A 12,774-nucleotide genomic window follows, 5' to 3' on the forward strand; every position below is an offset into this window, starting at 1 on the left:
AAACAACCATGAATGTGAGGTTGTTAAAAAATAGATAGACACCAAATTTAGAGAACTACAACTTGCTGAATCAAGTCAGAAAGAAAAAGAAGTACCGATGAATCATGATTTTGTGGAAGAAGAAAAGGAATATGAAAAGAAGGAAAATGAAAACATATTGGATCCTCTCTCTCAGACTCGAAAAGGTCGGCCTAGGCAAAATAGAATTAAGCCAACAAGTAGGCGAAGAAGGAAGAAATTAATCGAGATGCTAATGTGCCCGTCAACAATCCATCACAGTCTCAAGATGGTGTTCTTTCCTACACACAAGATAGCATGGTTTCAAATGCTTACATGCCACAACCAAATACTATGCATCCATGGAGGATGTGTTGGCCGGCACAACAATTAACAAATGAATGTATGTAGTTGGTAAGATATAGTCCAATGTATTATATCAATATCTTTATTTTCTATGTTACGGATAGGATTTAATCACCATAGCTTACATTGATATGTTACAGCCTCAATTTTCAATGCCTGGAGATCTACATGCGATGGGGTTGACACCTTTGTATGGATTGCATCAAAGAAACATGATGTGATGCATCAAACCTATGGGTATGGTTTGCTTATTGGGGTAAATATTCATCAATTATGCCCTTGTAACAAGTTGTATTAAATTTTGTTTTTGCATTCAGGGCCCTGTTGAGAAAAAACCACCACAAGTTCCTGCTATTGTATGTTTCGTTCCTGATGTTGTTTGGCTCCTGATGCTTTTGGTTGTGAAGCACAAGTTCCTGATGCTGTTTGGCTCCTGATGCTTTTGGTTGTGAAGCACAAGTTCCTCATGTTGTTTGGCTCCTGATGCTTTTGGTTGTGAAGCACAAGTTCCTGTTATTGTATGTTTTGTTCCTGATGCTTTTGGTTGTGAAGCTATGTTATTTTGCCTACTGTTTGGCTTCTGAAACTTCTAGCAAAACTATGTTATTTTGCCTACTGTTTGAGTTCTGTTTTTCTCAACATGAAATTGATGTATTGGATCAAACATATGTTATTTCAGATACTGTTTGAGTTCTGTTTGATGACATGCAGCAAAAACTTTAATGTATTGGATCAAGATATTACAATTTTAGCATTGAGTGGCTTTTGAGGAAAGTGTACTATGAAGCAGAACACCATTTTAGGGCTGCTTTTCATATTGTTAGAAGATCTTGATAAAGCAACAGAATTGGCTTTGGAATGCTTCTAGCAAAACTTCCAGCAAAACAAATGCTGAAACATAATATTTCGAAGCAGTCTAGCAGTCTTTTTCCAAACTCGATTATTATTGTCTTATATATTGTTGATAGAAAAATTCTTTGCAAAGAAGAGATGCACATAAATAGAACTTTAGACTATTCTCATGGATCACAGATTCACAATGATATCACGAGATGTTATAAACTTCCTCATCAGCAAACCTCTAGAAAAGTCGTTGTTAGCCTCCTAGATACTGTCCTCTAATGTAACCCAAGACACAAAGAAGAAATTGATTAAAATACATGAACCGAAGCAAATTTGGTATCATTGCCTAAGTAATAACTAATCATGGTTTACATAACAAAGCTGATGTAGCTCCATATTTAGCTTGATCCAACTGATCAAGCAACTTAACTCCTAAAAATGCACATAACCATCACTAAGCTTTGACAACGGCCATTTTAAGAACTTTAATGCATTCGACATAAAAGGTTCAAAATTCAGACACCACCTGAACATTGAAAGAATCCAAAATAACACCTGCAAAATGAACCTCCATACATTTTATAACAACAAATTGAAAGCATCCAAAAAGAATCATGCCCGTTTGGGATCTCAATTGCTTTTTCATTACACCAGCCATAGAACTCTGATTTTCATAGAACATAGTTGAGTTAGCAAAATATTACAAGTTCCAAACCAAAAACATACCCTTACTTGGATATTATTACAAGAAAAATGGACATCATGAAACCAACAAAAATTCCAAGTAGAAAGCCTTTTTCCTGAATATGTTTCTTCCAAATTCCATTTTCTTCCCCGTGTATTCTTAATCTCAATTTCTCATTTTCAATTGAAAGCTCTTCAAACTTGTGAATAAATATATTCATTGAGTCGTGCGCGTAACTTGGTACTTTGCCATGATCTAACCAAGTCCAACAATTACAAGTATTTGTAGCACAAATTCCAAATTGACGACACGAATGCCTCGGGGTGTAAGAAGTCTTCATTTGCACTGGAATCCCACAAAAGCAATTTGGAATCTCGTATGGAGGTGGACGATTCCACATTGCAGCATATAGCCTCCTATCAAAGAACCTTGTCTGTTTAGAAGAGGATGATTGTTGAGAAGATGTTGACGACATGATTCTGCCGTAGAAGAACGTTTTAGACCAAGTATACTAATTAGTAAAGGAACTAGATAACTTTTTTAATTAAAATCCATGCATCACTCTCTCAAGCCAAAAACTGTGAAGGATCTCACGAGCAAACACAACACAGAGTAAAAGAACTAGATAACCATTTTAATTAACCAGTAAAATCCACAAGACCCACGAAAAAATTCTTGGTTAAGGATGAATTAACCATGCATCACTCCTCAAAACAATCCACAAGACCAACTAAATAATAACCACATCATGATTTCCTGGTATGAAGCTCATAAATAAAAACAAAATCCCCACCTTGAAATTAAACACATCACTCTCTCAAGACCCACGAATTTTTAATTAACCAGTAAAGGAACTAGATGGAAAGACCAATTAACCAGTAAAATCCACAGAGTTTTAATGACCCACGAAAAAATTTGTGGAAAGACCCACTATTTTTTATCTTGTTAACGAGTTTTAATGAACACAACACAGAGTAAAGAAACTAGATAACCATTTTAATCAAGCTAAAATAGTTTGTAAGTAGATTTCAATTAAACAAGATGCAAACAGAAATCATATCAAATCAGACGGCAAGAAGTGAAATTTGCACGAAATCGAGGGTTTTTGATGGATTAAAAAAGAGGAAAGGTACTTGTTTTGAAGTGGGGGGATGAGAGAGAGCGCTTCGATTTTAGGGCTTCTGAACAGAGTTGAAGAGATGGGCTGACTCCGGCGACGGGCGGATACTACGGCGGAAGATGGGCACTTGAGATCGGCGGGCCTAAGAGGAGGCCGATTTGGTCTCGGATGAAGTTGGTTTGGAGTGGTTTTCTCTCGGGGGAGATGGTTGAAGTGAGGAGAGAGAAACTATTTTAGGGGAGGAAGGGAAGGTCACAGACATATTCTGGGAGTGCTGACGTGGGGGCTCCACGTAGGCGTGAGTTGAACTTGCGAGTTAAAGAGCGAGCCAAATAGCATTGTTGTTACAACAACTTTAAATTGTTTTGTTAGACTAGTATAGTATAATGCATGTGCAATCGTACATATTTTATGTTTTAGTTTTTTTATTAAATAATAAAACAAGGTGTTAATAAATAATATTGCATAATAAAATTGTTTAAAATGAAATCTATGAATTAATTATTATTATGTAGTTATTGTAATTGAATGTCTCAACAAAGTAGAATATCAGCTCTTCCTCTCATTAGTTTTAGGACTGGCCTGTCGAGGGAACCTAAATAAGCTATTACAAATCACACAAACAGCGAGACAAACGAATTTTACGTGGTTCGGTAAATTGTCTACGTCCACGGGGCAAGGAGGTGGGAGATCTACTATTAGAGAGAGAGAGAGAATACAAATAGGGTTTATAATTATACAAATTAAACCCTCACACAAACTCTCAAATCTCTCACAAATATCTACACCAATGGATGCTCAAAACCCTAAATCTGGGTTGCTCAAAAATCAGTCAACACCCTCTGGCTGCACACTTGCACACGCCGACGACTGTGGTTTTCCTTCCGCCTTGCTCGTACGAAACCCTAGGGGAGAAGCTGATATTTATAAACAGCTCAATCGGGTCACGCGGAAACGAGTCTTCGGGTGGGCCAACACACGCAACTTCACGAAACCTCTGCTCTTGTTAATCAATCACGTGGGTAGATGGACCCCACATCATTCACACAAGCTATATCTGTAACTAAATTATTCATAATGCAACTTAAATAGAATCATTTCAGATTCCTTTAAAAAAAGTTGAACATTTTTGTCAGCCATATTTTAAACTTTTTTAAAAATAAAATATGAGGTTGATTAATTAAGAAATTATACGAACAATTTAGGGGGTTATTATTATCTTTCATAAAATAGAACTCTCGTACATTTCATATTGTGACGTTTTTGTCGTTTTAGGATATCATATAAGTTTTTTTGGATAATGGGCCGTTAAATATTGAATATTTTGAATTAGTTAACTGTTAAATTTATCATGGGTCACATGTTAAGTTTGTGAGTGGGGAGTGGGGACCACGAGCCCATGTGCTGAGAATTGTTTCCGCGTGATGAAGGCCGGTTTCGTTTCCGCGTGATGAAGGCCGGCCTACCCAATTCTTAAGCTGCTATATAAATACCTATGCTAGGTATTTTTCGGATGGTGTGCAAGGACAGGGTTGCGGCTGTGCACTTGTGCGGCTACAGGAAAGGTGCGTGCAAGGATTTGTTTCATGTGAGCTTGGCGGCTGCGGGAATTGTTTTCGGCTACTTGGTTTCTTCCTGTGCGGCTGCGGAACAAAAGCAAGAGCACAGAGTTTTGTGAAGCCTTTTGTAGAGAGATATTTGAGAGGGATTTGAGAGAGTTTGTTTGAGGGTTTAGATTGTGAGTGATTATAAACTCTAGTTGTATTCTCTCCCTCTATTAGTGGATCTCCCCCCTCCTTGCCCCGTGGACGTAGGCAATTTACCGAACCACGTAAAAAATGGTTGTACTGCTTTTGCGTGATTTGTAATAGCTTTTAGGATCCCTCGACAGGTCAGTCCTAGAACTGATGAGAGGAAGAGCCGATATCTCACTTGGTTGAGATATCCGCTTCAGATTCTTGTCTCCTTGGTGAGACGGGAATTCTTATTGCGATTTGACTCTCTTGTTGTGTTGCCGAAGTGCTACCGAAATTTCTGCTGCGCGCAACAAGTGGTATCAGTGCCCAGATTTTAGATCTAGTGTGTTTTGGATTTGGTGGAGGAAGATTTTGTGTGAAGCTTGGTTCTTGGAGTTCTAGGCTTCGGTGGAGATATCATTAGGAGTTGCCGTTGGAGATTTCGCTTTCCTCGTGTGGATAGGAGATCTATTTGGAATCCGATCTAGGGTTCAGTTGGGTGGTTCCTAATTTCTATCAAATTTGTTCTTTCTCTATAATTTGGAGTTAGTTCGTAATGGGAGAAGAAGGTGAAAACAGCAAATCGATGACGAGTATAATACAAGTTTGTTTTCAGAACACTAAGATTAGTGTGGTGAAGTATGACGGCAAAATCAACTTTGGTTTGTGGATGAGCGACGTACAGGATGCGCTCAATGCTCAGAACTTGGAAGAGACCATCATGGTCCACGAAAGACCACCTAAATATGAAGAGGTGGTATGGGAGAAGATGAATAGGAACGCTTGTGGGGTGATCAGGTCCTGTTTGGGAAAGGAGCTGAAGTATGATGTGATTGGGGTGACGTCTGCGATGAAGATGTGGGAAATTCTCAACAATAAGTACCTTACGAAGAGTGTTGAGAACCGATTGCACTTGCTGCGTAGGTTATTCAGATTCCAGATGTCCAGAGGCACCTCGCTTGCGGCTCATGTGAACAACTATACGAAGTTGTTGTCGGACTTGGCGAATGTTGATGAGAAGATATCGGATGAGTACAAGGCGATTATTTTGTTGGGCTCCTTACCGGATGAGGAGTATGATACCTTCGTGCTCACTTTGTTGAACGGGAGATCTTCTATCAGCTATAGTGAAGTGACTAACGCTTTGACGAACTACGATTTGAGGAGGAAGGATAAGGAGACTTCCCGTGCTAGCACTTCAGGCGAGGCCTTGTCGACGAGAGGTAGAAGCCCATATCTGAAAGGTGGTAATAGAGGAAGGTCAAAGTCAAGAAGCCGCCACCAATTAGCAAAGAACCAATGTGCATTCTGCAAGGAGCAGGGACATTGGAAGATAGACTGCCCGAAGCTCATGGAGAAAGAGAATGGCAAGAAAAAGGGCCCGAAGGCCAATGAGGTGAACGTTACGAAAGGCGATGATTCCGATGATTCGTGCTTTTCTCTATTGATTACTCCAGAGGTGAACCATGTGGATGCATCAGATTGGATGCTTGATTCCGGCGCTACTTTTCATGTGACCCCTAGGCGAGACTGGTTTGCATCTTTTGAGAAAGTCGACGGGGGTGTTGTTGTCATGGGAAATGATCAATCCTGTGGCGTTTGTGTGATAGGTACCGTACGGATTAGGATTCACGATGGAGTAGTCCGTGAGTTGAAGGAGGTAAGATTCGTTCCTCAGCTGAAGAAGAATCTTATCTCAGTTGGAGCTTTGGAGGCGAATGGATTCAAGGTGACTTTCGAAAACGCTGTAGCGAAGGTTACTAAGGGATCATTGGTGGTGATGAAGGGAGTCCGTAATCGAAATTTGTATTATCTGAAGGGAAACACCGAAATTGGCCAGGTTGCTTCGGCTATTTCAGAAGCGGACATGAGCAGACTTTGGCACTATAGGTTGGGGCACACAGGTGAAAAGTCACTGCAGGCATTATGCAAGCAGGGGCTATTGAAGGGAGCCAAGAGTGGGAAGATTGAGTTCTGTGAGCACTGTGTTCTTGGCAAGAAGACGAAGGTGAAGTTCGGGACTGCCATTCATCAGACGAGGGGCATCCTGGATTACGTGCACACAGACGTTTGGGGTCCCACCAAGACTGCATCACTTGGTGGTCAACATTGGTTCGTCACTTTTGTAGATGACTATTCTAGGCGTTGTTGGGTGTACACCATGACGAAGAAGAGTGAAGTCCTAGATTTGTTTGTGGAGTGGAAGAAGAGATTGGAACTACAGACTGGGAGAAAGAGCAAGACGTTGCGATCCGACAACGGTGGTGAGTATACTTCTGACCCCTTTCAGCAGCTATGTCGAGACGAGGGCATAGAGAGACACTTCACAGTTAGTCATACACCGCAGCAAAATGGGGTGGCAGAGAGGTTGAATCGGTCTTTACTAGAGAAGATCCGATGCTTATTGTCGCAGAGTGGTTTGGAGAAGATCTTTTGGGCTGAGGCACTTACATATGCGAGCCACCTCATTAATAGGCTGCCTTCATCTGCGATTGAGGGGAAAACCCATATGGAGATGTGGTCGGGAAAGCCAGCACATGACTATGATCAGGTTAAGGTATTTGGGTGCCCTGCATATTATCATGTTAGAACTGATAAATTGGAACCTCGAGCTAGGAAGGCCATGTAGGATTCAAGCGTGGTGTCAAGGGATACAAGCTTTGGGATCCAGTGGATAAGAAGATTGTGCTAAGTAGGGATGTCACATTCGATGAGGCTTCTATCTTGAAGATTTCCAGTTCTCATCAGGTGGAGAGCGACCCGACGGAGGAGATATCGCAGGTGGTGGAGATCGATGCAGCTCCACATCGTCCAGATGGTACAGTATCTATGCAGGTGCCGACTGAGGTGACGCCAGGCGAGCACGACGGTGACACGGAGGATACGAGTACTGATGTGCAGGATCAGGGACCGACGGCTCAGGTCTAGGATTCAATTGCGGCTCGGAGACAGAGGAGAAACATACAGATGCCAGCACGGTATGCCGACACAGTTGCGCATGCACTTCCGGTGGAGAGTATCGATGGGTTAGTACCTACTACATTCAGAGAGGTCGAGCAGAGTTCGGAGGCTGATTCGTGGCAGGTGGCTATGCATGAGGAGATGGAATCTCTTCATAAGAACGATACATGGGAGCTTGTTGAGCTTCCAAAGGGGCGAAAGACAATTGGTTGCAAGTGGGTATACACGAAGAAGGAGGGCATTGAGGGCACTCCATTGAGGTTCAAAGCTAGGTTAGTTGCGAAGGGCTATGCACAAGAGGAAGGTATTGACTATAATGAGGTTTTCTCTCCGGTGGTGAAGCACTTTTCGATTCGGATTCTGCTAGCTTTGGTGGCACAGTATGGTTTGGAGTTAGATTAGTTGGATGTGAAGATGGCATTTCTTCATGGTGATCTTGATGAAGAAATATATATGACTCAGCCATTGGGATTCCGGGCTGCAGGGAAGGAAAAATTAGTTTGCAGATTGAATAAATCGCTATACGGTTTGAAACAGTCTCCTCGACAGTGGTATAGGCGATTTGATGGTTTTATGATTGGTCATTCGTACACTCGGAGCCAGTTTGATCCTTACGTATATTTTCGCAAGTTAAAAAGAGGTGCGTACATCTATTTGTTGCTCTATGTCGATGACATGTTAGTTGCCTCTACTTCCAGGTCGGCTATAGATGAGTTGAAAGTTCAGCTTTCAAATGAGTTTGAGATGAAGGACTTGGGTGAGGCGAAGCGCATTCTAGGGATGGAGATCGGCAGAGATAAGAAGAAGGGCAGAATTTGTTTGACACAGGTGGCTTATTTGAAGAAGGTTCTACAGCGATTCCATGTTAGCATGGATACGAAGCCAATTAGTGTACCATTGGGAGCCCATTTGAAGCTTTCAGCTGGTCTTTCACCAAAGTCAGTTGAAGATCGTGAGTTAATGTCAAAGACTCCATATACGAGCACGGTTAGGAGCTTGATGTACGCGATGATATGTACAAGGCCGGATTTATCACAGGCGGTAAGCATGGTTTCGAGATACATGCATGATCCAGGAATGGGTCATTGGGACGCCGTGAAATGGATTTTGAGGTACATTCGAGGTACGCTCAATATTGGTTTAGTTTATGAGCGGGACACTACAGGTGGGCAGCTATGCATTGGCTATGTTGATTCGGATTATGCCGGGGATTTGGATAAGCGTCGGTCTACGACGGGGTATGTGTTCACTTTGACCCGTGCGCCGGTGTGTTGGAGATGCACCTTACAGTCGACGGTGGCTTTGTCTACGACGGAGGCAGAGTATATGGCGGTTACGGAGGCTGTGAAGGAGGCTATTTGGCTTCGAGGACTTTTGGAGGAACTTGGTATATCGCAGAGGTCCGTCACTATTCATTGTGATAGCATGAGTGCTATCTATTTGGCGAAGAATCAGGTTTTTCATGCACGGACGAAGCACATTGACGTTCGTTATCACTTCGTTCGGGATGTTCTTGAAGATGGCAATGTGGAAATTATGAAGGTCCACACGAAGAATAATCCGGCGGATATGCTCACTAAGGTGGTTCCGAGCAACAAGTTTGATCATTGTCGAAACTTGTTGCACATTCGTGATTGTTGAGGCCGTTGGCGGCCATTTGGGTGAACTACGTTCGGCTTGATTCCTTGGGCAAGAGGATACGTAGGCAGTCTTTTAGATGCAGCCGGTTTGGATTAGTTGATGGGGTGAGATTGTTTGGACTCTCGTTCGGGTTCTCGACTTGTTGTGGATTGGGTTCGTACTGGATACAACAAGTGGGACATTTGGATGTTTTGGTGTCGGCTCAGTTTTGGGAAAACTTCACCGAGGTGGAGAATTGTGAGTGGGGAGTGGGGACCACGAGCCCATGTGCTGAGAATTGTTTTCGCGTGATGAAGGCCGGTTTCGTTTCCGCGTGATGAAGGCCGGCCCACCCAATTCTTAAGCTGCTATATAAATACCTATGCTAGGTATTTTTCGGATGGTGTGCAAGGACAGGGTTGCGGCTGTGCACTTGTGCGGCTACAGGAAAGGTGCGTGCAAGGATTTGTTTCATGTGAGCTTGGCGGCTGCGGGAATTGTTTTCGGCTACTTGGTTTCTTCGTGTGCGGCTGCGGAACAAAAGCAAGAGCACGGAGTTTTGTGAAGCCTTTTGTAGAGAGATATTTGTGAGGGATTTGAGAGAGTTTGTTTGAGGGTTTAGATTGTGAGTGATTGTAAACCCTAGTTGTATTCTCTCCCTCTATTAGTAGATCTCCCCCCTCCTTGCCCCGTGGACGTAGGCAATTTGCTGAACCACGTAAAAATTGATTGTACTGTTTTTGTGTGATTTGTAATAGCTTTTAGGATCCCTCGACAGGTCAGTCCTAGAACTGATGAGAGGAAGAGCCGATATCTCACTTGGTTGAGATATCCGCTTCAGATTCTTGTCTCCTTGGTGAGACGAGAATTCTTATTGCGATTTGACTCTCTTGTTGTGCTGTCGAAGTGCTGCCGAAATTTCCGCTGCGCGCAACAAAGTTAATCTGAAACAAGTTCTTCTAAGTCATATTTCATAAATTCTTATCCCATTAATCATAATCTATTCACCTCCTCATAGCTGATGATGTGTTTCATTACACATGACCAAATATCAATTCAAATTTTATCTTTAACTAGAGCAAACTCTAATATCATAAAATGACACTTATTACATAATTTTCGGGCGTCTATGTATAATATCCCTCTAATATTATATTTTTTTTATTGTTGTTCGTTATATGTTTACTTGTCCAACATTATGATCCGTTGAAACATATCTATAAGATTCTATTTCCCGTATGTAAATCTTACAGCAACTCAGCAAACCGTTTGTACTATACATTATGCTTTCCAATTGTCCAACTTTAGCCACCCGCATTTGATTCAATGAATCATATTATCCATGATTTTACAATCACGATAGTTGGTTGACCGCAACTTGAAAAGCAATGAACTGTGTATTGAGTTGTTATTTCGTAAATATTTTGTAAAATAACTAATAGCCAGGTTCATCGGTCTTTAATGCACATGTATTTTTAAAGAGATTAAGTTAAATTAGTAAAATCAAACGTCTAAAATAACTATTTAAAGCAAGTAAAAAAAAAAAAATATACCCAAGACATAAAATCATGCACAAATACCTTTATTACTAGTTTTAAAGTTTTACGAATTTAAAAATCTAAATTTTATAAGCTTGATTACAAAGTAGGTAAATGATAATTCAAATAACTATTATTATTAGACGCTCAAACGTCAAATGGAAAGCAAAAAAAAACAAAAGCCACTCTCGCTCGCTCCTGATTGGTCGAAACTCGTCGCCACGGATCCAACCCCCTCAACTCCCAGCCGTCCATAGTCTCCCCAATCCAACGGCCCAAATCCTTCCAACCCCATCCACGCCCGCTCCCCGCAGCTATAAAGCTCCACCCAACCCGAAATGCAATTTCCCACCACCGCCCCGAGATTCAAAATCAAATCGAAATCGCCAAACCTCAAAACCCTAAAATCAAGCCCTCAATGGAGTCTCCAAAACCCAAGAAGGGCGCCGGCGGACGCAAGGGCGGCGGCCCAAAGAAGAAGTCGGTCTCCCGCTCCATCAAGGCTGGGCTCCAAGTCGGCCGTATCCGATACTCTCAAAAGGGGCCGAATACGCCCAGTCACGTGTTTCGGCAGCGGCGCCCCGGTTTACCTCGCCGCCGTCTCGAGTACCTCGCGGCCGAGGTAAAAAAAATCGATTTTTTTTAAAAATTTAATTTGCCATCTCTTATTGCAAAAAAAAAAAAGCTGATTTCCCCCCTCTTTTCCCTCTCTGGATCTAGGTGTTGGAGCTGGCGGGAAACGCGGCACGTGACAACAAGAAGAACAGGATCATACCGAGGCACGTGCTGCTGGCGATAAGGAACGACGAGGAGCTCGGGAAGCTGCTGGCGGGGGTCACGATCGCTCACGGTTCTGCCCAACATCAACCCCGTGCTTTTGCCGAAGAAGACGAAGGAGGGGGTCAGCAAGGAGCCGAAATCGCCGAGGAAATCGCCCAAGAAAGCTTAGCCGTTTTTTTCAATTATAAATAGCGTTTTCGTTGGGGGTGGGGTCTTTTTGTATGTACTTTGGGCGTTGTTCTGGATCCAGCTTAGAAGTTTGGAGTATGTAGTAATTTTCCCTCTTATAATCGATGTCTTTTTATATGAGAATTGAGTTCCTGATGGCTAATGTTATGGAATATATATTAATGTTATCATATAACGTGTTGTGGATTTTGTCGTAATTTATCTGTAGTTTGTATGTCTGGCTTAGAAAACTTATTTACATTGGGCTCAAAATCAATTCCAAAATTGAACACGAGACCAAAAATCATTATAGGTATTTCTCTTGAAAGTTATAACAAATATTTATACCACAGATTTCAAATCAAAATCAACAAAATGTAATAGCTGCAGTGAACAATCTCGTTTTTAATTTCCTCCAAAAACTAATCTCGGTTTAATTAATCCACGCCAAGCAATAATCCAGGAATCAAGAAACATCAAAACCAGCCAAATTGAACGCGGTGCAGAGATTTAAAAGATTAAAAAAAAAAGGAAAAAGAAAAAGAAAATCTGAGCAAATATGAATTAGAACCATTCAAGATTAATCAACGCCTACTGTTGATTTAAAATTTCAATGAATCAAGCGATCCTGCCAACCGAATTCTCTATATAAAGACTTTGAATCAACGCCTAATGTGAAAAAGGTATTGCTTTCTTTCGATCTTGCAGATCGCCATCTCCTTGCGGCCCGTGGGCTTTTCGCGGCCTCTTTCAGTGACGGCGGCCATTATGTCGTTTTCTTCTGTTTTCGTTGCTGACGCTTCTGATTTGATTTCAAGAAACGAGCGGAACATGAGAGAGAGAGAGAGAGAGGAGCGGAGCGAGATCGGAAACAAGAAACAAGATGATGGCTCAGTTACTAAATTGGGATTTTTATTTATAGGGTTCGGATGTTGAAGAAATTTCTGTCTATGAAAAGGG

The 12,774-nt window shown here is 41.8% G+C and overlaps 1 protein-coding gene across 1 annotated transcript; it reads left to right on the forward strand.

Annotated features, from left to right (window-relative positions):
* On the forward strand, positions 11,193 to 12,021 carry LOC109850329 (probable histone H2A.2). The gene is given in 5 exon segments (XM_020420332.1): positions 11,193 to 11,410; positions 11,412 to 11,463; positions 11,466 to 11,488; positions 11,587 to 11,717; positions 11,719 to 12,021. Coding segments are annotated over 5 exon segments (429 nt in total). The 5' UTR covers positions 11,193 to 11,284; the 3' UTR covers positions 11,816 to 12,021.

Source organism: Asparagus officinalis, chromosome 7 (genome assembly GCF_001876935.1).
Source record: "Asparagus officinalis chromosome 7, Aspof.V1, whole genome shotgun sequence".
Lineage (NCBI taxonomy): Eukaryota > Viridiplantae > Streptophyta > Magnoliopsida > Asparagales > Asparagaceae > Asparagus > Asparagus officinalis.